Source organism: Haliotis asinina, chromosome 4, assembly GCF_037392515.1.
Source record: "Haliotis asinina isolate JCU_RB_2024 chromosome 4, JCU_Hal_asi_v2, whole genome shotgun sequence".
NCBI lineage: Eukaryota > Metazoa > Mollusca > Gastropoda > Lepetellida > Haliotidae > Haliotis > Haliotis asinina.
The window spans coordinates 32,145,306-32,172,620 of NC_090283.1; the positions used below are offsets into that span (position 1 = coordinate 32,145,306).

Genomic DNA, 27,315 nt, shown 5'->3' on the forward strand with positions numbered 1-27,315 from the left:
TCTGTGAAAGTAAAAATGAAGGAAACATCAACTTTAATATTGCTTTCCATTGTTGGGTGACGGTACAAATTCCATAAGACATCAAATATCACAATAGCATCATCTGATCTTTGTAAGCAGTGTGGAGGCGCAACCAAGTATCTCGACTGAACAAGACCAGGCTCATCTGAAGTGTATTCTTTTACATTCCAAATGTAATCTAAGCATTATGTACGTGTCTTGAAACATTGAAAGCTGTACAATTGCAACAGAACATAGTTGCACCTGCTTGTTTCCTATCTCGGCGTTGGAGGAACTAACGTTTTTAAAAACTCGTGCTACTTTATCCTGGGGCAATGACGTTTCCTGTTCTTATAGAAATAGGAACAAAAAATACAAGTGACTAAAACAGCGAAACCATTAAACCATGTTACGTGATGGGGTTGGTGCAATTATTGCCACCTTCTTCTGATATTTTAGTGTGCACATACTATATATGATGATATCTTTTGTTCCTTTGGGAATGCAGAGTCAGACGTATCTGAACAGAATGAGATAGCATTTCCACTGATATTTTTGATGGTTTGGTTTGTAGGTAACAGTGTGGAGTTGGTAATGTTGTGGTAGGGAACATATCTATTTGGGTGCATGGCACATGTTTGCATTTGTGACGTTCCACATAAATACCTCTGAGTCTTGGAAAGGAAATGGTTTGGGCATTTTCGGGTGTAAATGGAATTAATGATGTCCTGTCCTTTGTTTGTGATTGTCACACGAATTTGCATGCTCTCGCCTCATTGTAGAAATTAGCACCTGTTCCAACAAACCATCGGACCAGCCACACCCTTCCCTGGCATTGTCCCCAACAGATAATCTCAAAACAATTCCGCTGGCTGACACATACGACGCCCATTCATCCTTGTCAATCACACTTGAGGCCAGCCACTGGCCTGTGTCTTTTGACACGTGTCCAATCAATTGCTTTACGTTCTTATATCTACACGATCACTAAACTATAGTAATGGCATTGTTCGAATCATTCATATCCCTCGAATTTGGTTTATTTATCTTTTTATAAATGTGACCATCATTTTCAGACCTTTGCAGGTGGTCTGGAGTCTTTCCTTTGCCGAACGTGTTCATCGGTATTGGGTGGCCATGAGGCATGGCATTGCGGTGCATAGGTGATGTCGACTGAGTGGGGATGGCTGTGTACGTGTAGCCCGACCCTGGGGGCGGTGGTGGTTTGGATGCTATTGCTGTTTTCTGGTTATTCTGTGGGCTTGGTGGAGGATGAGCATTCTTGGCAGGAGATTGATGATTAGAAGGATTTGACATGAGACTTACAGTCTCAGGACCCGTGGCATTTCGCACAGTCTTTTCTAATTTCCGGGCCAGTTTAACTTCCTCCTGTTCTTCCTCTTCCTCCTCTTGCCTCCTTTTTAACTTTTTTATTCGTTCCCTCTGATAAAACACTCCAGCGAATATTAGAATGTTAAGAAACAAAAGTGAGCATCCAACCGCAACGGTAATGCTTAAAGGGACGGAGCTGTGAGAAGGATCTGGCTGTCCAGCTGTAGCAGGAACAGCAGTAACACCATCTGGAGTGCTGTGGAGCACTGTGGCGGATTCAGTGGAACCATGACGCACTCTTGTGTGAAGGTTATCTGGATCCTCATCTGTATAACTGTTGTAGTAACTTGTAGTTGACCAGGTGCCATCATTGTGAGGTCCCCAGGTTGGCGAGATTGGTGGCATCGGTGGAGGAGATGGGAAAACCTTATTGAATGGTGGGACCAGCCGTGGGAATTCGTCAAAAGTAGACATGTTGTTGGAATCCTTCAGAAGGTGTTGAGTTGGATCTGTGCCGCTTTTTGTTGGTTTGTTGATCTTTGGTATGAGATCAAGCCAAAGGGCCAACTTCTGAGCTCGATAGTGATGCCGAACTGTTGGGCGACGCGCTGGAACAAATGCCATACAGTCAAGGGGGATACAATACAAGCATGGTTCTAGTATTATGCATGTTAGGGAACTAGTGGACTAATTTCTACATCACGCCAGATGGTGCAAACCAACGCTTTTCACTCAACACCTTTCGGAAGTGGGGAAGAGTCAATTTGGGAACACTATCCTAAAGGACAACTAGGAAGAGAAACACGGCAAACAGACCAACCCTAAAACAAATTTCTAAGTTAGCCAGGCAGGAATACCAGGAAAAACTTACTTTTTAATTAATGGAAAATACCATCTTAGAAAACGGATACGGGAAGGTATGCTTAGAGATTTCCTTTGCTGTTTTGTTTTATTACTTCAACATTTTGTCCAGTAAAACGCTGGTTGACAGTACGTTGATGCGCGCCGTTCTTTTGCTGGTTATATCTATCCCTGTTAGGATGTTAATGTTCGTAATGGGTGGTAATGTTCAGGTATGAAAATGTTGCTAAAGCAGATTCACGTATTCAGTACATTTCGGTTCTATCCAGTACACTAGTTATCCCTGTCAAACTTAGCAATAAACCGAGTAGGTGAGGGAGTGAGTTTAGTTTTACGCTGCATTCAGCAATATTTCAGCTAACTGGCGGCGTCCTGTAAATAATCGAGTGTGGACCAGACAATCCAGTGATCAACATCATGAGCATCGATCTGCATTATTGGGAAGGGAAGACCACGTCAGCGAGCCTAACCACCCGATCCCGATCCCGATCCCGATTACGACAAGCACAGTCACCCTTTGTGGCAAGCATGGGTTACTAAAGACCTATTCTACCATGGGATATCCTTTTAAAAAAATATCGGAACATCTGTAGGTCAAGCTGATCACTCGACGGTAGTTTTTGTGGGTGTAAATTCCATATCCTGAAATATAACTTGCATATTAAAAAGGTTTCTACTTAACATTTTGCGACAGAACGGCTTGACACCGATTTGACAATCTGTCAATGACATAAACATATCAGAGAGATGCAGGAATCAATTACGAATCAAATATGTCTAATGAGATGCTACTCTGACTGGTCCTTGAAGTACTGAAAGCGGTAAGTCTTCATTCTCAACCCAACTAGCAGAAGGTATACGTATATACTGACCACAATCATTGAAATAATAGTATCGCCAGAATATGTGTCACTCATCTTGAGATTTCTGAACTGATTATTTAACCTGCATGTACAAAGAGAGCACAACGTGTATAATAATCGGTGATAATGACTGAAAGCATTTTGACCTTATTTCGACAAGTTTGAACTAAGAAAATATACTATTTATATGTTGTATGTCGAGTTGGATTAACATCACACCTCACTTTCACAAAACCCGTTAAGGTCTCGGGGGTAGAGTAGGTCTTCAGCAACCCATACTTGCCATAAAAGGCGACAATGCTTGTCGTAAGAGGCGACTAACGGGATCGGGTGGTCAGACTCGCTGACTTGGTTGACAATTGTCATCGGTTCCCGATTGTGCAGATCGATGCTCATGCTGTTGACTGTTCACTGGATTGTCTGGTCCAGACTCAATTATTTACAGACAGCCGCCATATAGCTGGAATATTGCTGAGTGTGACGTAAAACTAAACTCACTCACTCACTTTCACAAATGGCCAAATTCTGTTATTTTTTGTCAGTTGTTTCAAAAATGAAAAACTTGGTTAACTACAAAAAACTATATTTTCATAACACTGTCATGTGTCATGCACAGGTTACAAGGAATGTGATTTATCATCGCTGTTTACGGAAACGTTTATATAATCATCGTAATCTCCACATGCCGTTATCTTAAAAAATATAGTTCTATTCCACGTTTACCGTTTGGTGAAGCTCATGAACACTGACATGTGTTGAAAGATCTGGACATATAACTGACTCGAACTTTTTTCGATCCAACGATCATAGTCTAGAGTCGTGCCAAAGAAACGCAACCTTCAAAACGAATTGTCGCGGCACCAAACCCTCCTGTATCACATGAATCTCTTTAGCAGGCCCCAGGGCATATATGTTTGAAACATTCAACCCCAGTCAACTCCCGTCACAGCTCCTTTCACGCTTTTAACTTTGGGAACGAGTATGTTTGTAGCCAAATGGTTCAATGTGAATGATTTGTATTGACCTTATACATCATTTGACTTCAAGGAAACTGATTTCGTATTTACCTTCACCAACATTAGGCTGACAAATGGTAAGAGATTAATGTTATTGTTGTTACTGCAACATTCTCAAACTCAGAGGTGCCAAACAAGGTCGAAACAATCAATGGATGAAAATGTACCTCGGGAAAATCGGAATAATTATCAACATTACGTTCATAATTCTGAACAAAACGATCACAATATTTACCCGAGAAACATTTCTCAAGAGTTATAGTTACAGGGCGGATCGATTGTTTGTTAACATCTTCTCATCACAGTTATTAATGGGTTTAATAACAGTTGTTATGGCAGTGATGGCAATAACTGACGTGAATGTAAAACGTTGTTACCAACATTACCAGGATGGTAGTAGAGATAAACTTCCAAACGTTCACTGCTATACTTCAACACTTCAACACGAATATATATATATATATATATATATATATATATATATATATATATATATATATATATATATATATATATATACACGTCTGGTACAATAATTTCATACTACATATCAAAAATAGATTTAATTAGAGACAAGGAAATAATTAATCAGTCTGTCTGTCAGCTGAACTAGATATATATGTAAGGAACATTTAATTGACATGATAGGTGATACTAAGACCTGATATTTACGTTCTGTTACATTACCTCACGTTCAGTTAGTTATCCATTTGGATGACGTTTTCATTATTATACAGAGATAACACATTTTCTTTGTCCTTTGAGAAAACTAAAGCAGAAATGGGTTGTTAGCACACAGGAGTACGACCTTATGCGTGTGCAGATTTTACATATCTAATGAAATGTAGACGAATGTGTTTCCAGAGGAAACGTACAAAATATTAGCATTGCAAATCAGTCAATGTGACGGCGTTTTCATAATAAACTGGTTTAGTTTCGGTGCAGGAGCTTTATCCTTATATATACATGACATAAATCCTTAAATAATCACAAGTTTAAGTTCAAGAGTTATAAAAATACTTACAATTTCATGACACCTTTTTAAGAGGGACACCCTCTTGGTTGTGAAGGTGCTACATTCATAGAATCATTTCACCCAAAGGAAGATGGAAATACCTTAATGACAGATACATTGATCTTAAAGAACTGTGCAAACAATTCAAATGCTCCCCATGCAAACAAGGGCCTATGTGAAACCCATGCGTAATCGATTAGTACAACTGGGTCCAATACTATGTTAAGATCAATCAAAATAGACTTTAATTATGCTAACCCTGGTCGCTTCCTTCGTTAATGTCGAACCCACCTATTTGGAGGTAATTTTGATCGCCAAGCTCAAATTTTGGCCAATCGATGTTTACGAAGCGGTTACGTACACGACCGCCGTGAACGGATGTCTGGTTGCGAGGCTCATTCGGGTTGCTGAAACATACAATAAATAGAATTACAAATGAGTTACACACCATGACTAGAAATATATACGTTACACAAAATGTGTGAAACCAATGATTTCATGTATGCCATAAAAGAGTCCATGAATAAATCATTGTGGATTTCATGTATTAACTAAAATGTCAAGGTATGTCATGAAATTACTGAAGTATTAACTCGGGGATTTCACGAAATCCCTGTAAGCCCTTTATCGAACAATAGAAAAGCAAACATATAATACGAGTACAGAGTATAGTCGGAAAATGAAATCAGACTCAACAGCAAATTAAAGTTTTAAGCTAAACAGATTAATTGCAGACATTCACTGATATCCTAACAGGGAAGGATGTGATGGAACACTATGAAAATCAGTAATTTCATGAAATCCCTTGAACGTTTTGGGAAATATGAAATATGAATGGTTTTACACATTCTCCGTGACACATGCATGTACTGCACAAGACGGTGAAACACTTATTTCAAAATCAAGAGAAGTCATAATGGCAAATGTACGGTGACTCAAGCACATCTCCATGATATTTGCCATCTTCTTGGCAGTCGTGAAGGAACACAATGCTATATTTGCACAGAGATATGTCTACATTACTGCGAAAAGTACCCAGTATCTGGTGAGATGTCTGTCACATGGATACATGTACAGTGCTGGAGATATGTATTTCAGGTGTTTGGCAATTTACAAGAAGTGGCAATCCTGGGTTACATTGTATGCTGCACGAGTCGTTGATTGATTTATTTCATTACATGACAAGATAACGTGTACCCCACCCTGATGAAGAAATTTATAAATGAATTGAATAGAAAAAATGAAAAATAAAGAAAAGACACTGGCAAATTATTCATACATTACTGAACTGAATTTCGACATAGATTCAAATGTTGTTGTCAAGCATGTGATGCAAGTCTGTTATTGTCAAGCATGTGATGCGAGTCTGTTTTTGTCAAGCATCTGATGTGAGTCTGTTGTCAAGCATGTGATGCGAGTCTGTTGTCAAGCATGTGATGGGAGTCTGTTTTTGTCAAGCATGTGATGCGAGTCTGTTGTCAAGCATGTGATGCGAGTCTGCTGTTGTCAAGCATGCGATACATTTCTATGTATGATGTAAATCATACATAATTAACTTTAAAGGATACCTACCATGGACTAGAAAACCAAAGACGAAAGTGAAGTCCCTGGACATTATCAATGAAAAGGAATTGACACTGGAATACAAGGGAACAAGAAGGAAAAACAACTCACTTGCATATTCAAGCTTACAAAAATATGCGAGCAATGTTTTCCACAGTTCAAACTGAAATTTAAAGATCATGTGTCATCCTATCCCATATGTCACTCTTTTGTAAAAAAAACTTGTAATCTGAAGTATTTCAAGGGATTCATCAATTTACTTCGGACTCAGAGAATTATTTGTTGTATCCCCGTCTGTCCGAGGGAAAGTCTTCAACAACAATTACACAACTGGGCCATAAAAGGAAGAACTCTTGAAAGGTTTCAATCCCCACAGACCATATCCAAAACACAAATCTACTCTGAGAACCGGCGAGCGATAATTACGCAGTCTCGTTTCCTGATCAGAGAGGAACATCGAACACATAATAATGATTCTCAATAAAGGGGAAAATGATATAAATCAAACTGTTTGTGTGCATTAGCCGTTATCCCCATCCTAAATGTCAGACTGAAGGACACGATACAGACACTGTCATGTCAAGCCAGGAGGTAGCGCATTTGTCAATGACATTATGTTTACGGCATTATCAAGACACACAAGCAGCTTCAGGAATCTTTGGCATGACTAGATTAATCATATCGGCGCAAGATTTACGGCAAGCAATCAGTCAGGTGCAAAGAGGGTTACCATAATGCGTGTGTGGTTACAAGTGTTCAAGGACAAAACATGGTCGATAATACATCGATGAGACTATCCAAATTAGTCTGTTTCTAACAACCTTGCATGCACATGTACTATCCAGTAGCAACCAATGAATAGCCGCGGTTTATTATGGCTGTTGCTCATTCTTTTACAGTCTGTGACCTTTACGACACAAGACATTTCAATTGTGCGTGGTCGTGAACTGGTTTCGAGCACTACACTTTATAAGGCCAAATAATCTGGACACATATGTCAACTGCGCATCCTCCATCAGAAAACTGGGCTGAAAAGAGTCCTCAAGAGATCACAAATGTTCACAAATGTTTGTGTTCACGCATATATGACAATTGTTTAATGACCCATCACATAGTATCTTCTCTTCACCTGAAACATTGAAACTTATATATGCCGGTGGTATGAAAATAAATACTGACATAAAGTATTTCCTTTCTGTTCCTTGGGATACCTTTACTGGTGACTAACCATCCAGACATACAAGACTCTAGGATGACAGTTCGGAGTGTGTAGATTCACAGGTAGTTCTGTGAGACAATGGCAGTGATAATTTGAAGAATTCATTGCAGTTTTGGATATTAACACATCTCTGAGTCAATGGCAAGAGGAAATTTCTTTTTCTAAAAACATCCCCGAAAAGAAATCACACTAACATGATCAATCTGTGTGCAAAGTATGTGATTATGTGCTTAGCGGTTTTATGTGATCTGATCGAGAAAACTACTATTAGAAGAGTCGACGTCAAACATGGGGTAAATCTAGAAATCCCTAAACAGCACCATGCTAACAGCCTGTGCCCTCTGTGTGCAATTTTCGAGGATGTGTTCATGTATGTTTCAGAGAAATGTGCCGGACAGGAAATTATTACAGAGGAATGGACAAGGTGATTGCTATATCTACCCGTCTTGTCAAGAGGCGGGTCGGAGATAAAAAAACCCAGGTATATGACATATTGGCTTGTGAACAAATAAAGTCTAGCATGTTACAAACTGGACATTAGTTGGGATTTATACACTGTCTTGTTTTTTTCTAGTTAAAATGTGTCAGATTTAATTGCTACTTTTAAATGGATACCTGTGGTATGCTAGTAGTTTCACTGTTCTTCATCAACGGGCGTTTTTATTTACAATATATTGATCCATAATGTAATTATTAATTGTTGTCACGATATGGTTGGAATATTACTAGTGTGACGATAAGTATTAACTCACTCACTCACTCAGTCTCTCAAACTAAATGTTCACCTAACATGAATTCAGGTCAAAGTACCTTTACGTCAGAAGCTAAAGGTGGCGGCGTATGTATAGAGAGTCATCCATTCCAGTAGATGCAGCTCAACACAATCACGGACTGGGAGATAAAATAGATCTCTTAAATCCTGAAAGACAGCTAACCTAGTTCCATTCGGGAGTGAAATCGTCGGATAACTACCTTCTACAAGAAAAGGACGATTATAGTCTGGGCAGTTTGTAGTCACTTAACGCTGCAGCTATGTATCTATTAGGATAAATCAGAACTGGGCCAGTTAACTTACATCACAAAGTCCCTTCTGTAATCGATCCCCGTAGTCTACAGTTAGATGCCATTCTAATGTATATTGATTGTTGCTGATGATGGCAAGGAATGAGTCTTTAGAAATGGGATACTAAAGGGTGCTTTTATCTGACGTCCCACATACATTCTATTAAACATAATTGTAAATAGATGATCAACAGATGAATGTTTACTGTAATAAATATGATCTATTTAGGAAGTTTGCATTTTTACAAATACATGTTACCAATTATATCCTTGTTAGAGGCAAATGGACATTATTGGCATTGCAGGATGAATTCACTTTCACTTACACTTTTCCATGTAAACAAGGAAGATAAGACCTTTTTCATTTACGCAAACATGGCATGAAAGAACTGACGTATCCTGTTATGTTGATAAATGTGATTATACGACTTCATTTTTTTCAGATTCTGGCATACAGTCCCCCAGAGATGACAGGAATACTCATTACCAATATGTCATTAGCTGAGATAACTTCACCTAACGTGTCCGGTAGGACACATCCGCAATTAAGGACCGTTATGTTGGGCAAACGAAGATGTGGAAAACGTTCTGTTTTAAGACACCACATTGCCATGACCGAATTTTGGGATTGTAAGACGTGTCATTTTCTCCCTAGTAGTTGCCGTGCATGGTCCGATTGAACATTGAAGGTTTTTAACTTCATTCTGTCCAATCGGCTGACAGTCGATGGATGACAACCAAAATACAAGGCAGTTGCCCTTCATGAAATGCCAATATTCCGTACACCAAGAAGTTGTCATCTCATCACCTGTCCATAATCTCCGAACGCGTGAGAGGCTTTGAGTATGTCAAACTCTTAAAGCTCCTTAAATTGCCACACAACTGGTCTGCCATACAGAACTCGAAAACAATAATCTAATACAAGTTGATGTTTGTCAGATTTTCAATACTTGTGTTTAATGTGTTTGTTGCGTAACGCTGACTTGAATAATCGAGTCTGCACCACACAAACCAGTGATTTACATCATGAGAAATTTAGACACAGTGACATGCATCCACTAAGACAGCGAAACCGGGTTAGAATAAGTTCAGAATATGTCCTCTGCAATCCATGCTTGCCACAGAAGGCGACTATGGTTGTCGTAAGAGGCGATCGATGGGATAGGGTGGTCCGATTGACTGACTTGGTTGACACATGTCATCGGTTTCCAATTGCCCAGGTCGATGTTCATGTTGTCGATCATTGGACTGTCTGCTCTAGACTAGATTGTTTACAGAACGCCGCCATATAATTGGACTATTGCTGAGCGTGGCGTAAGCCTAGACTCCCTCATCGACTAGGTCGGGGAACCCGACAAACCCTACAACTCGATGGACTGCTGAAGTCCAGGTATAACCAGGGTCATATGGATATGTTCATTTTTGAGACTAGAAGCTAGTCATCTACGAGACTGAACGGAGCCTAGAATGTGCTTCATACGTCATCTCTCGGATGTCTGAGTTCCTAGCAATATGTGCTGTAACATTTGATCTCTCACTACACGCGTCCATTACACCAGTCGACTAAGCAAACAATGCAATCGATCCGAGTGAAATAAAACACGGTTACGCCAAACATCCTGGTTCGGTTCCGGAATGGACATTAACACAAAGAATACACATTCTCTACCTGATGTACGGGAATGGAGTGTTCTTCCACTAACTGTCATCAATAGGCCTGGAATTTGAATGATACGGCCTCGATCGTCGCAGCCAACTTGAGGCTAGTAGCAGTGTATACTATTGGCGTCACACAATCGTCTTCCCTATTTCTGTTACACAGTATTAATCGGCATATACCACAATTACAAAATATTTACAATTACAATTACAAATATTGTCATCATTGGGTACCTACCGGGTGAAAGAAGCGACGTTAAAACGTAGTCAAGCGTTGAAACTATTCATTCACAATTGTAAAACATACAATGCCACTGTTAAATACACGAAAGATGTGATAAAATCTAGAAGTGCATGTAGCTCATGAGAAAAGGAAATCTTACGATATATTCTAATACAGTGAAGGTGTATTTCGTGTACAATCCTCCAAAGTGTCTAAATTTATTGCCCTGCTGTATCAACTAGAACGCGTTATTCGTTTTTTCCACGTCACTTACAGACATCCAAAACATTAGGCGTCATTGGATGTTATTTGCTGTTGTTGCAAATATGCAAATAAACATGTCAGTCTTGCTAAGGTGGCAACAGAGGGGTAAAAAGTATGATTCCGTAAACAAGATAAACAATGTTCCTGTCTGTTTCCATGACAACGTTGTATCAATACGTAGATAGCGGAAGAACAAAAACCGATCAAAAGTGCCATCAGCAAGACACTATTTTATTACATCGTGATGGTGGCTGGTATTTCTTTTTACGCGTGGCAATTCGCCATGTCCTCGGGCAGAAGGTGTTGACCCGGAAGGAAATTAATTGCGGGGTCACCGGTAGAGGTCGTTTGGTCGATGCCCGCTGTAGAATACTGATGAAATTTGTGGTGCCATCGAACTCGAGTCACAATGTGGACTGATTAACATTAAACCTCTACACGGTCTTCTATTTGGCTTCTTCTCCAATAAGCAGTTTATTTATTTAACTTTCGCGTTGCTTTGTGGTTCGTTTCACAGCAGTAAATGTTGGTAGTAAGTGCATACATTTTCCCATTCTGTCAGGCATTCATTCGTATACACCTATCTGTTTTGCACAAAGCATGCCCTTTCAGGTTTCTCAAGTAATTGCATATATATTTCCATCTATGATATTGCTAAAAATACTGACTTCTCACAAGGGTGTTATAAGTATATCATATCCAACCTTCAGGGAAAAATAATTTAAGAAAAATGCAGGTTCCTTGCAGCAAAAATCAATGTAACGTATCACTCTAAAATCGTCTAACCCTTTGCATTTTATATCTGGTATCTAAAACTGTATACAATAGTGCAGACGAAACCCCTAGTGGATATTAAACTTGCAAAATGCTGATCAGAAACATTACTGAAGACGTTTATCATATAAAGCCTCTCTTTTCAAGTCTTTAATTATTATTCATCCACGCCGTCCTCATTTTATCGCTATCCTGTTCAGAGAAAACCGGAAAATGCGAGAAAAGAACATAGAGTGCGCCTCGTAAACATCTTTTATGGATTATGATACACAATGGAGAAAGAATCATACCGATGGTGCCAAGTATGTTTCAACGCATCTCACGTCTATGGTAACATTTTTACATCCAAGCCCAATCAAAGCGATTATCACGCTGGGACAAAGACCATTAACTGGGAATGAAGAAATGCGCATGGGAGAGAAGAAGAAATAAAAACACTCAGAAGATGGCATTTAAGACTCTTTTGAGAAAGTGTGGAATAGCGGAGCTATTAAAATTGATCACGTTTTTCGAGCTCTTTCTTTGAAGGCATTTGAAGTGGGCCAACAAAAACAACAATTTCCTTTTAATTCTTTTCCATTTCTATCCGATGGATATTTAGGAACAGTAATCTCCAGCGCCGAAATCTATGAACTGAAATTGAACTGAAATTAACATGGACAGCGGAACGAAGATCAATTCTTTCCAGAAGTCGGCTTCAAATTCTGCTCTTTTCACAATATTTTGAAATTATTATTCAATGTGATGTTTTGGTAGCAGGGAAGCGATCGTGAAGAAATTGATAACAAGGATGTTGTACTTTTTGCATTGGTTTCAACCGGTTTGATCTTTTCCAATCGCGATGAATGTAAACAAGGTGCACGATTTACATGCTACATCCAAATTCTGGTAACATTCTAATAACATTAATTCTAAAGCTTTTTTCGCATTCTCTTCAGGTTTGTAATTGTGTTGGACACGCTTTCAGAATGGTTGCTATTGAATGTTTATAGTCGGAAAGGTTGGCGAAGGAGAGGAGGCAAAGTTTTCAATAACCATTTCCACTGTGGCCTCTGTTGAACGCTGGGAATGAAAATCTATCGATTGTCGCCATGTAGGGACATTTATAGAAAATAGCATGATGCCCTCTGCTAATAGACACATGAGCATTGAGTGAGGCCGGTATCATGTCACCCGACCCGTGTTTCAAATACTTCACACAGTGATAAAACCATACAAGAAATGGTTTCATCAAAAGCAAATGTTGACTGTACTACACGTACTATTTTATTGTTCTGATTATGAAAGGATATTATGTTCACTTTGTCTAAATCTGAATTGGTTTAATAAAGCGAAGTTCAGTGAGGTACGTTTTACATATATGTTTGCATTATCATGTTCATCCGCATTTGGAATGACATGTAACAGAACTGTACGCTCGTCATGTTCTACAGGACCTTGACGATGAAGGTTGGAATTTGTCTTCAGCGTCCTCTGCTTGTGAGGACATGCATGTGACTGAAGAGATCGGACAGCCAAACTCGCTTACGCCAGCAATTGCACGTGACGTAGTCGATGCCTGCCACTGCGTTTCAAACTGCATAAGTGTTCATTATGTCAGTCGCAGGATTGTCTGTTACAGAACCTATAGCTTACAATTGTCGTCATATAACTAGGACATTACTGAGTGCGGTATTCAAAATGAAAAAAAAAATAAATAAGAACATACAAACAAAACTGCAGGAACTCCTTCTGGGCCCTTGTAGTCTGCTATTGTCAACACGTATAAAACAGAAACCCATGCTTGACGCATGAGGCGACTAACGGGATCGGGTGGTCAGGCTCGCTGACTTGGTTGACACATATCATCGGTTCCCAGTTGTGCAGATCGATGCTCATGTTGTTGATCACTGGATTGACTTGTCCTGACTCGATTATTTACAGACCGCCGCCATATAGCTGGAATATTGCTGAGTGTGGCGTAAAACTAAAGTCACTCACTCACTAATATATTTACATACAGCTGCGTATTGTCTAATTTCATAAATAACAAAGAAATGATTAGAACAGATAAAATAGAACCAAGAAACAAAACAAAACGAACACATACCAGTCGCAATAAGATGTACATTATTATATATATTCATCTACCATGCTTTTCTGTGACACGCCCACTAGCAGACCAGTGCCTTCTTCCACTTAACTTGCCACTTTTCTTATGCATGACTTTCTTTGAAGCAAAGATGTGTTTATAAATGTCAGATCGTTCCGTTCGATCAATGTTCAGAACAGGCTCAAAGTCATCACAAGCTATTAATCATATGTCTGTACATCCAACTTGTCGCCTTCAGTGCCATTACAATCGCTTCTTCTGTTTACACATGAGAAAAAAATTAATGCTTGGCTCCTCTTTTTGGACATATCTCACGATAAAATCAATAACAGTGTAATGACAAAAAGCCAGTGATTTCAGCTTTGAACTTGTAAGTAGTTTGTCAAGTTAGCATATTACAATATCCTCAAATATGTACATGTACTAGTATAGTCTTATATATTATTGACAAACGTTTTTGTCCTTTCTGTTCGCAAAGAAATCCGAAAAGGTCGATTAGACCCACTTTGCCGCTGAACACAATGCTATAATCATGGCACATATATTAATATATTGTCGGTTTCAAAGGCCTTTAAATCTTTTTATGATGTGGACATGCTGTAACCGGGACTGTGGTAATCTTTAGCATCGCGAAACAGATGAAAACATTAATCTACCGTTGCAATACTTGTCTTTTCATGTGTACATTCTCTTTTATCAAAAACCAAAAGGTCCTGGGAAGGGAAGGCTAGAATAACCATGAATGCGTTTTTTATCGAAGGTTTTCCGTGTGTAATCTAATACAAATAATAACTTACTTCCATAAGAAAGACGCTCTTTTACCAAAGCGAATGAATATCGATCCATGCTGGCGCCAAGTTTGGGCCTTTTTTGAATCAGAAAAAAATCACCGTAAAAACGATTGCAGTACTCGGTTCAGCATGGTGAAGCTAGCATTATATTCTCAGCGAACAGCTGATAAGGAGTTGAGTTATTGCTGTGCTCCGATAAGGGAAATGTCAAATATGGTCTGTTAGTACTCAATGCCCAGCACAATTGGTACTATAGTAAGTAAATTCAAGCGTCATTTGTGATGTATTACAAAGTTATGGTTTACACACTGTCAAAATTGAGGAAGTGGAAATGTCCCATCTATAGGATCTGTATGTTAGAGAAGTAATGAGTTTCAACGGGTTGAAGCGAAGCGCCGTTATCAGAGGATAACTTTATGGTTCTCATATACGCCCGACGTGCCTGTTTCAGATCTGAATCTCTGTTCATTATTTCAGTATCTTCAATCTGCATGTTTAATTTTTCATGATGGGATTTTCTAAATTGAGTTGATAAAATATATCACGTCACTCAGTAATACCGGGTTCGAACGTTGCTTATTTATTGGAATGTTTTTTCTCTTCTGAAGGTAACTCTAACTCCTGAAGATATGCTTTAAATGTCACCAGACTAGGGTTAGCCATATTCGCATAGCTTTTTATAAGCTTTATAGCCGGCCTTGATGGTTTCACCAGGTTTCCCCCACTGAGACCGGCGTCATTTCGGGCTTCTACCCAAACCTGACTGATACACTGGGATGGGTTTGAAATACTGTTCACCTCACTCTTCCACTCACACAGTTTAGAAATTCTTTCCACATATAAAACAAGACTAGCGTATGCTCTCAAGTCTGGCCGTCAGTTGGTATGATTTTGTTGTGCTCAGCGATAATTTATTTAGATGAAATATATCTTATCCTTTTTCTCACCAGGCGCAAGGTCTCAAACGTCTTCCCCTTTAGATTTATGAATACCTATTTAGACTTACATCGACGGAAAGGAAGCAAAGGCAATAGGGTTAGGTTAGGTACAGTAAAATCACTCACCCATACCGTTTTGTTTCCGAACCATCTACAGGTGTTTCCTTTCATAAGACTAAGTAAAACTGCACTGCACGCAAGAGTCAAGTTGACATTATACCATCACATTATCTCTCGCGATTAACAATGGAAAGAACATCAGTTCGTTCCTAGATGATTCTAAATAAATGAACAGGAGTGAATGAGTGTGGTTTTACGCCGTTTCGAGCTAGATGACTTTAAATAAATGAACAAAGAGTAGTTGAGTATAGTTTTGCTCCGCTTTGAGGTAGATTATTATAAATAAATGAACAAAGAGTGAGTGTAGTTTTACGCCGTTTGAGCTAGATGATTTTAAATGAATAAACAAAGAGTAAATGAGTATAGTTTACGCCGTTTAGTGCCATATTGCTGCAACATTAAGGCGAGGGACACCAGAAACAGGCTTCACACATTGTGTGATTGAGGAATCGAACCTGGGCGTTCGTCGTGACGAGGGAATGGTTTAACCACTAGGCTATACCGCTGCCCAAATAGACAAAGAACACTGAATGATGGGTTGCCACACCGACGCTATATATGCTCGTGTACATCTTTATCAACTACATCATGTTTCTATTCACCGAAACCATCTATTAATCCTGTATTTATTATGTTCATTTTTTCATAGTGGAAATACAAACCACTTTGGGACTGTACATATCCCAGCTGTTAGACTGTCCTTAAATCTATTGAGATTTCAATAGACCAGTGTTGAACGGATTATGTTCATTTACGTGGACAATGGCCGTGTTTCTTTCAGCTTCAGTATCACGCATAATCCATAGAGTGACCGAATGTAGTTTTACGTCGCTTTGAGCACAATTCCAGCAATATCACTGTGTGTAGGGGTGGGGGACACTGGAAATGGGTTTCTCACACAGTACCCATGTGAGGGATCAACGAACCGGGGTCCTCGGCATGATGAGCGAACACCGTAACCACTACGCTACACAATCGCCCATGAATGCATAGACTACACACAAACAAAACAATACCGTCAAACATTAAACAAACACATCATGACTCTGAAGGTACAGCTCTGTGCTCGGGTGTTGGATGGTCTAATGACTGAGGACGGGCATCGTTACCCATAATCCATAATCATTTGACCCTGGAAACGGTTTGAAATAACGCAATCAATAACATGACTCGCACGACACACTAGTAAATCAATAAGGTCAATTTAGCAACACAGTGTAGACAGGAGTCTCGTAAAGGCAATCTCCATAAGTGAAAGTATGTAGAAAAGTCAATGGAATTACCTATCTCTTACATAAAGACAGGATGAACAGTGGATCAGAAGCGTATGAATACTTATAGCCTCCTTGTATTCTCCATCGTCTAATAACTATATCATGATGGAAGACTTCACGCGAGTCAATAAACAGAGCGTCTACATAGAGACGAATATCAAATAAGCATAACTAAGAATGTGTTAAACCCGTTAGGTGATGTCTTCACCAGGCTGCAAATACACGACCAGTATCACGGGTTTATTCCTGGCAATTCCTGACTGAGATATGAATATGCATATACACCCATGAAAGTGTGAGCATAGTATGAGTTCCACATATGACGGGTACCTATTCGTAGCTTTAATTGCAATACTACATAGACAGTAGGGGCTCTAGACGCCCCGTTGTATAAATGCTTGTGCATGACGTCACTACTCTCTATGTGGTCAATAATTCTGTTACTATTACGACGGGTGTTTGCGGTGCAAATGACTGTGCAGAACAAAACTTACGTGTATATTTCTAAACATTTAACATGAAATATTCGTTTTTAAACAAACAACAGCCATTAAGTCATCCTTTGCAAGCGTTGCTTTTTTACATACAAATGGGTTGAGCTGATTTCGTAACACTGTGCTAAATGAACTTTGTTCAATGGCAAATATAGGAAGCGATTAAATGGTATGGTGGGTTAGCTTAATGGTACAAGAGTCCGCTTGTCACCGGGTTCAATCCCTCTTATGCTTTCAAAGTGTCAAGCCCATTTCTGGTGTCCCCCACATATTACTGGACTATTGCTAACAGCGGCGTAAAAGCATATTTATAAGCGATTAAAACTAAAGAACGTCTAGTTCACATAAACTCAGCACTTACTGTAGAAACATTTGTTCCTTTACTTCAAAAGCACATCCACGTATGGCTTTTACGGAGCTTGACAACACAAGTGGATGATTGTGGAAAGACAGATCATTAGACCAAAGGCGTCCTGAACGTTGTTGAAGTTAATTTTAGTAGTGTCAGTTCAATGAAATCACCTCATGAACAAATGACCCATAGCTTCTACAGACAGACACATACATCAAACTGACCAAGACTTGAAAGAAAATTGACTTTCGTGCGGCCAGAGTCAATGGTCACTGCGACATGTTGACCATGGGGTTCCTAGCTAATAAGACTCTAAAGGGAAGTGGCAGCTAATATTACACGGGTTGTGATGTGGAAAGAGCAACTTGCAGTGGCATTATGGTGTATAGTCACATATAAATGGATGGCGTCTCCTGCAATTAATATAGATATGCGAGTTGATGGCATTGCATATACGGTGTTAATTTCCCATTTGTAAGGATTCGTGAAAGCGATATGACCGTTGGTTCCATGATGATTCTTCTTGACTGTTTCTCCGTTTATCAGCACGGTCGGTGTTCACTGGTGTCATTAACGCGGTAAAAAGACGTACATAAATGCGTTTTTATCAGGCCCACACGTATGTCTTTATCTGAAACACAGTTTTTATAATTTAACTTCATTATTGTAGGATATCCTCACAGCGCACAGTACACACGCCTCTAGGATATGCTCAAAACGCTGGTATATGTTTTCATTGGATGTCAATGTCAGCGGCACATCGTATTATCAATCGCAACTCCCCGGGGATGATACAACATTTCGAGCCACTAAACGCACCGAGTTCTTACGGCATTTTGATCTTCAGGAGGAATCCATTCACAGCTGAGTGGACTGGGAAACATACTCACAGTTTGGCCAAGTTTACGGCACGTTGTTGTACCATCAACTAGGTGTTTGTAAGTACTCAAGTCGCTACCATCTGGTCATATAACAACGGATTCGTGGGCCCTTATACATGCATAGGATAGCGTACTGTACACAATGGGGTGTGACAACACTGAAAGAGTGTGCACACAAAGGGTTTTTTAAACACCCGGTCACTGGTGGGCTCGATCCCGACACCTGAAGCTCGCTGGATCACCTAGCCCGGCGCCTTAACCAGGTCCCCCACCATGGGCACTACCATACACTATTAGATACTAAACGTTCAATTATACTCAACAGACACCCTCCGCAGCTATAGAAAATATCTGTGCTGATTTACAATCGACACGATTCATCTTTCATTCACGCGTAATGTAAGGTGAGCTAAGAAATGGCAAGCAACTCAAACACCTTGACGAAAGGGCAACTTATTCCTGTACCATCAACTTTATTTCATCGATTTCCAGACAGAACCATCAAACACTGTAACATGAACTTTGAATGTGATCCCATATTTCTTGGTTTTGTGTTGGAGATGAGTTTTCACAAGCACTGTTGAAATGTGTAGAGGACCCAGCATGCGCAGACAGAGTGTCTGAAACTTGGAGTTACACGTTGGGCAAGTCATCCATTTTGTATTTCTTTGTCTATAATCATCTAAAGTCCAGAGAAAGTCGGTAACAGGCTGGTTTAATGCACTTATCGTGGTCAATAAGAGACTTTCGGGTGTTTTTTGGTAATAAGTCACTTTTTACCCCATGCCTGTCTCCTACAAAGAATTATTTAGAAAGGTTTAATTCTTAAAGAACATCAAGCTAACGACCCCCAGGGTCAGACGCTTTGAGGATAAAACAGTCCTTAACCTTCACGAGGTTAATGGGTGTTTTCGAGTGGAGTCTGACAAATTTTCTTTCACGTTTCCATTAGATGCAGAAACCTACAGAGATGTTGATATCTAAGGAGACGTAAAATTTCTTCGTTACATCAGACCTATGTAGACCCAAATCAAAGTTAACTCTTTTATTTCAGCGTTATGCGCGGGTTCACTGGGAAGGCATACTCAGGTTTTTTTAAACGAGGTAATTAATTCTGCAGGTGTGCCAATTTTGATTGGACAGGCTTCTAAATAACTCACCTGTACAACGTGGCTGAGAACAGTTAGAAACACGCAGACCCGTGACGATTTGGGTTAGAGTTGCTCTTCAGTGACCTATGCTTGTCGAAAGAGGCGACTAATGGGATCGGTGGTCAGACTCACTGGCTTGCTTTACGCATGTCATCGTATCCCAATTGAGTAGAAGGATCCTCATGCTGTTGGTAATTGGAGTGTCTATTCCAGACTCAATTATTTACAGACCGTCGCCATGCAGCTGGATTACTGTCGAGTGCAGCGTAAAATTAAACTCACTTACTACACACAAGGCCCCTTATTCTCGATACGTTCGTAGCCCTAAGAATTTGTAACTTTGATCGTAGATAACGTCTTAAGAACGGGCTTAAGCATTTCGCAGGGCTACACAAGTTTCGGGAATAGTTAGCCAGCATGCCATCTTCTAAAATTGTAATACTGTACCATGTGACGTTCATCCCGAACTCACGCCGATTTTAATATATACAGTAGAACATGGATATAGCGAACACGGATATAGCGAACAAACGGATATAGCGAACAAATTTAAAAGTCCCGTCAATGGTCCCTTTATAATATCATTAAAATTATACGTGAATAACGAACTCGTGAGTAGCGAATTAACGGTTATAGCGAACTAAATGAATGTCTCCGCTGCCTTAATCAGGGCTAAAGTTATATGCCGGCGTGTTTTTAAAGTGATAGAACACAGGTGTAGTGCTGACAAACAAAAATATATTAAAAGTCAAGGAGATTCAGAACTGGGAAACTCGAGCATGGGTTCCTGTGCAGGGGACGTAAGTCTGCGTATGAAACTGCAGTAGAAAATTAAGACATACAATAATCTCAGCTGATTTCTGTATTGATAACTGGGGTCCATGCAGCTAGCAAAGGTACTGTAATTCCCCTGGACCCAATATGGTGGTGATCTTTAACCCGTTTTTATTTTGTAGTGACTTTCGTGATATTTGTCATTTTATTTCATGATGCCGTACTAGTTTAAAAGTCATATACGTGATACTCTCGTATATTTACTGTCCTTCGATACAGGTTTTTACGTTGTAAATGCTGTCATATTCATATTGATATCAATACAATAGACTTCTTCTCGTCATAATATGGCTGAAATATTTCCGATGTGATGCTTAATATTTACTCACTCACTCTGTGTTTTTTTTAAAAATGAGACAAAAACCCTAAAGTAAAACGAAGAAACCAACCGTGAGTACCTCAAAGAAGAATAGAACATACCATTATGATAATGATCACAGGGTCATCATAGATCTGCTGAGGTATTAGACATATTTGATGAAACAAAGGTGAAAGCTTAAAGCAGAATAATGGGACCATATTTTGCAACAAAGACAGCATCGGATAAAACGGCAACGATATCACTGACATACGTGTCTCAATATTGTCTAAACACTTTCCATGTGTAATGAATGTTTGTCTTCAAATTTACTGCAAATTGTTGTGACAGTTCTGCACACCAATTATAAGATATCCATACTGAAGGATGTGTGACACTCGGGTTTGAATGATGCCCGATTTTAGGAAGGTAGTGTCAAAATGTATGTGTTTGCTCAGCACTCAGAACCAACGTTTCGAGAATCTTCTTGTTAATTAGACTGACGCACAGAACATAAAAACAGAGGGTCATAACAGGTGCATCATATAATGTAATTCATGGCGATATATCTGGACGGCTTCAACAAGAAGGTGGTGCTAGTCGCCCTGCCCCGTCTACAGAAGATAACGACTGTAACAGACTCCCGATGGCTCCATGCCGCCATACTCTCTCTAACCGAGTTAGCGTTATTGGCGCCGCATACCACCCCTCACTGTAGTCCTCAAATAAGGGAAAATATCGATCTCATGTTATTTTAAGTCTGATAGCAATACCCCGCTCGGAAAACTAGTTTGATTACCAAAATAATATTAGCATTGCCGTGAAGAGAGTATTAAATCTGTTAGAACAAGCCCTAATAAATGTCCCTTTCTAAACACAGCCAACATCTCATTGACTGAGCATAGCTTTATAGGTAGCCAATAATTGACCATGTCTTCGACAAAGATCCTTCAGAAGATTAGAGTAACTGCTTACAATCAATGCATGGGAACAGCGTTGTTGAGGCGCCTAGTTCCGAGATGGTCAAACGTTTCAACAAACTGCAATCATTTCTTGAGTGCCACCTCGTCAGGCTGAGATTAAATTGGCCTGCGCCGTACGCTATACTGTTGGGAAACAGGTCGCATCTAAGTAGACGTAATGATTTACGACATTGCCTAATGTTCTCGCGCCTTGGCACAGACAGGACCGCCTCCAAGTGTGCCATAAATTAAGATCCTAATAATGGTAATTGAATCGTTAAGTGGCTTTCTAAATCACTGAATAAAATCAAATTGAAACTGATGTGAGCTATTGTTTTTTTCCCCTTTTTGTCAATGAGAACTAATAAGCGACAAGCACCGTCTCAAGTTGCTCACATTAGGAGGAACTTTCAGCTTTCGTGACACCGGTCATTTGCGGATTATTCTTCGATGATTGACTTCATAAAGACTTTCGGCAAACAAAAGCCTGACTCAAATGGCTCAACTCCTCAATGCCTTGTGGACTCGGTGACCGGAGCATGCATGAGGTGAAGACCATACACACAGTGGAAGGAATTCAAAGTCGGATCGGGCATCACAGACCGACGGTACTGGGCAACCCTGGGAACCTTTTAAGTCAGCAACTGCTTTCCGGGCGTCTGCTTTTTCCAACGGGGTTCTAAATGGGTTTCCTCATCTCAATATTCGTTGAAAAGGGGAAGCGCAGTTTGGTTGTTAATCGGAACTGCCTGGGTCTCTGTATTTCAGTCTAAGAGTGCAAGGTTTTAAATGAATGAAGTATGTATAACATGTACCCAAATGGCATGAAGCAAATAGCTTTCACAGTGTTGCCGGTTGGACAACTGCATTAAACGTTGTATCGAATTGAGGCTTGTCGGAATGACATGCATGGTCATGCCTAAAGATTAAAGTAAAGTTTATGAAACATGCGCAATCCGGAAGGGTGAATCTGGGCGAAATTCAATTATAGTAGAATCAATGTTAAGCAGAATTTAATGGACCCATTTCTCGTCTGAGAAATTGCAGTAAATAGAGAAACAGGTTTATCAGAACGGCCACATCAAAACTCTCTCTCTCTCTCTCTCTCTCTCTCTCTCTCATGTGTCATTTTGCATACTGACGGGAATCGAGATGTTATTACTTAAACTAGTAGCGGTTCCACATCATTTTTATTGATGACAACATTTTTACAAATCCTTCAACATTTGCGTCTATTACTTCAATTCTGAAGCTATTACAATTGTTCCCAATGCGATTGCTAATTTTCCTAAAGTAATAATCCTCTTTAGACTCTTTGCGAAAATACTTTTTCTAAAAGGCCCATGATTGGGGCACTAATCAGTTTTTTCGTCACAATCAAATTATCTCGTATGTTTGAAAAGAAGCCCATGACGCCAACCGGGCATCAGTTTCCATGACAACGGAATGCTGCATAGAGTTCATGTGTTGTGAAACATCAGTTTCGAGTCAATTATTGAAAATACGATATTCATTCAGGACATTAAGTTGACAGTTTTATTCGATTCAGAATTAAAGCATCTGGGTAACAGTTACCATTCTTCAGTCAATGAAGCATTTACATGGAATAAAAGATCGCAAGCTTACTTGCTAAGACACATCATGATTGACAGCTATGCAATGGTCCAATTAGGCATATCTAATGCCACGGAATTTCCTTAAGCTGTCATAAGCCTATGAGCTATGACCAGAGATCTGAGCAAAAGCAATCATTTCATATTCCTCTGAAGACAAGTATTCCGAACTCTGGGCATCTCTAAATACGCATGGATTCGGTGTTTCAGTGGATTTTCTCCGCGCAACGCTAACGGACATGCTGTCCTGAAAATGAGACGGCAACCGGTGGCCGAAAAAATGAAAACCAACTGCCGCCATCGAGGATCACGCCGGCAATCAGCCAAGCCACTGAACTATTCTAAACATCACCTTTGAGTCGACGTTTACATCAAGAATTAAGTACTGAGGGACTATCCTGAGACAACATTCCCAACACTTGTAACAAAAAGCATGTACCGACCGCCGCAATAATCTCTTTGTGCAACCAATCTAATTTCAGATGGCATTTACATTTAGAGCCAAAATGAGTGTTAGCACCTGCTCTTTATTGAACATCTGTTTTAACACGAAAACAGCTTTCTTCAGCACTGTATCCGATTTAGGAGAGAACAGCTATACGTACGCTGAGTGAGTAAAGATTTGTGGATCTCATCTTTCGTAAGGATGAAAACATTCTATGTCATTTATGTTTCTATACGAGAACACCACCGCCACCAACAACACCCACAACAACAAGACTTGACCCTCGGTTATTATATTATTCCGTACAGAATTCATCTGGACAGTGAATTGGTCAATGTGCAACGGAAGGTTTTCTCAGTGGTCATTTTGACATTTAGCCCGGCCAGACATTTTCAAACCAAGCCTCATTTCACAAATGGATCAGGCTCAATCATGCTTCTACATAATGGTATCATGCACTTTCTTTATCTTTAGCAGTTACGCAAAGAAATTACTTTAATCAAAATATAGCTCGTTGGTGGCAATAAACAGATTTATTAACATCTGCCAAGTCAACAGGCCCGGCGAAAATCTGAGTCCTGGCTTTAGAATGAAGCCGTTTAATGAGGATCAGATGGGAGTGCTGACTGTTATGGATGAACATCATCTGCTGGGACGGAAGACCATCATTCATATGTGGCCTAGTTAAATTTTGCCATTAATTCATCGATGGTCTAGACTGTTGTTTACAGGTTCTGACCACTGATTTGTCTGGCCTCACAGATCGATATCATATTCCAGTGTTGTTGATAGGGTGATGCTCAATGGACCTAAGAGGACTAGCCTCTCCGATGTAAAACTTATGCAGTTGGTCCCAGACATTTAAACGTAAATATTGATGATAGACTTCATATTTACAAATTGCGATGGATTCATAGAAAGGGTAATTGGACTGACAAGCTAAACTGACAGGATATTCCGAGGTATGAAATGGCTTCGAAGTAATCACAAATTTTATCTTACATCTTCTCAGTTATATCTGTAAATAGCTGAGTTGTATATTTGGTCCAAACGCTTTACCGGATGTCCGACTGCAAATTACTTACTGAGAAGAGCTTACGCTAGAATTACAAATGTCTCTTAGCTAAATATAATAGTTTAATTTGAACTTTCTAAATGAATATGAACACAAAGAATACATTATTCCTCTATCTGATTCGCGTCCGTGCGCTGTGAATAGATTTTCGCTTGAGATGACAAAAGAAGATAGATGTAGATATAATTCACTTTCCATTTTCACCAGTATCAGAGTCTTGGTCACATTGCATGCATCATGTGTTAGTTGTTTTGTTTGTTGTTTAATGCCGCACTCAGCAACATACCAGGCATATATTTGCGACCTGTAAATACTCGACTAGACCAGTGATCAATCCAGTGATCAACAGCATGAGCAGTGATCTACGTTTTGGGATCCGATGACTTGTGTCAAACAAGTCAGCGAGTCTGACCACCTGATCCCTTTAGTCGCCTGTTACAACAAACAGTGGTTACTGAAGATCAGTTCTAACCCGAATCTTCACTGTCTGCATCAGGTGTGTAGTGTGTTGCATTATCTATAAAAAACATGTTGTCGGAACCGTCTGTGTCAAACTGTCACTCTAATGTTAATGTCCAGTTATACCTGACCGTCCCTCACAATGTCGATATTTCACGAATACGGCGAATATTCAATTTATTTTTCCCTTGACTGAAGCTAAAGGTCGAATTATCTTAACGTGGAATTCACTTCGAGAAAATCAATTTATTTTGACATTGGAAATTGAATTCATTCCCCAGCAGACAACTGATAATGTGCTCGCGGAACAAGTCTAGCGTTACAGCCTCAAAAGATAAGCTGATTATGGAATTGTAATTTATATTTTTAAAAATTTCAGACAGCCTATCGGTTTATTTTATCACGGTTTGTGTGTTATTGTTTCAGAGGAGGACCTCGAGGAGGTACATGTTCTCAATGGGATTTATTATTAAAGCAAGGGTTACGTTCATATGAAAATCAGACAGTATCTGTTCTGAAAAATGATCAGCGTGTTGCTAATATTTTATCTATCTTTGTGGATGACCAGTTGGTTAATTATTCCGTCAGTCCAACGTTTCGATACAGACACCGAGATGATAATAATAACAACAATTTTCTTTGTTACACTGAGTATATATTCACCCTCTCAACATCCCTGCTTGACAATGGTACAAGGATCTGTATCGAGTCTCGGACCACGACGTGGATATCCATGATAAAATGTGCACATACTGTACTTCTAAGATGCAGATCTTCAGATAAGGCGCGCAATACAAATCACATTTACTCAATTAATTACAAATATGGGAGTACAAAAATTCACAAGAATCACTAAAAACCCAATAGGCCTATAATACCTTGCGTACATTAATCAATTAACTAAATTGACTTGTGTATGATTCGTCGTGGCGCCCAAACTCTACAACAACATTAGTTAATGTTAGGCGATGCCTATATATAGATATACTATTACAGCCGTAGCTACTGTCCGCGGTTTACACTAAAAGTCACATGACTTCCATGCTGAGTATTTCGAAATGGCTGTCAAATATATACATTTATATTTATATATTTAGCAGAGTTAAGTACCCAGTAAGGATAAGAAACACTGTGTAAAAGTACTCAATTCTTAAAAAGTAGTGGGAGTATACAAGATGCTAGTTACTTCTCAAAACATGGAAATTAATCATACATATTTAGACATGGGAGTAAATACCCAACTGCTTGAAACACTATCTGGAGCACCGAAAATGTCATGTAAACGTTAGTTGGTGAATTCAGAGCGCTACTCCAGTTAAATGCCAATCAGACCCATTTTCACTAATCAATCAAAATCAGATTAGTATCTCCTATGAGAAATGTTGTCTACAAGGGTTAAACAGTTTAACATGGTGAAAGAGCATTTAGACAATGAAAACGCATTCGGAATTTAGGTCAATCGATGATAAATTAAACTGTATATACATTCGCACATTGTTTACCACCAAGGACGAAAAAAGTGACTCCAGTTGCTTGGCAACATAGTGAAGTAATTCTCTTTCAAACCAAACAAACAAACAAATTTTTTTTTAAAATGAAGAAAACAAAAAACAAACAAAAAAAACCCAAAAAATCAAAACAATAATACCCCCCCCCCTAAAAAAAACCCAAAACAAAACGAAACA

The 27,315-nt window shown here is 39.4% G+C and overlaps 1 protein-coding gene across 2 annotated transcripts in view; it reads right to left on the reverse strand.

Annotated features, from left to right (window-relative positions):
• Window positions 1–504: 504 nt before the first annotated feature.
• LOC137282446 (neuroligin-4, X-linked-like) overlaps window positions 505–27,315 on the reverse strand; it is a 132,211-nt gene continuing 105,400 nt past the window's right edge. The window contains exons 5-6 of one of the 2 annotated variants that reach the window (XM_067814196.1): window positions 5,379–5,494; window positions 505–1,940 (exon numbers count right to left, since the gene is read on the reverse strand). In XM_067814196.1, coding sequence (XP_067670297.1) covers window positions 988–1,940; window positions 5,379–5,494 — 1,069 coding nt within the window. In that variant the 3' untranslated portion in view covers window positions 505–987. Of the gene's footprint in view, window positions 1,941–5,345; window positions 5,495–27,315 lie in introns of both variants that reach the window. The other variant, XM_067814195.1, reaches the window with a different exon arrangement.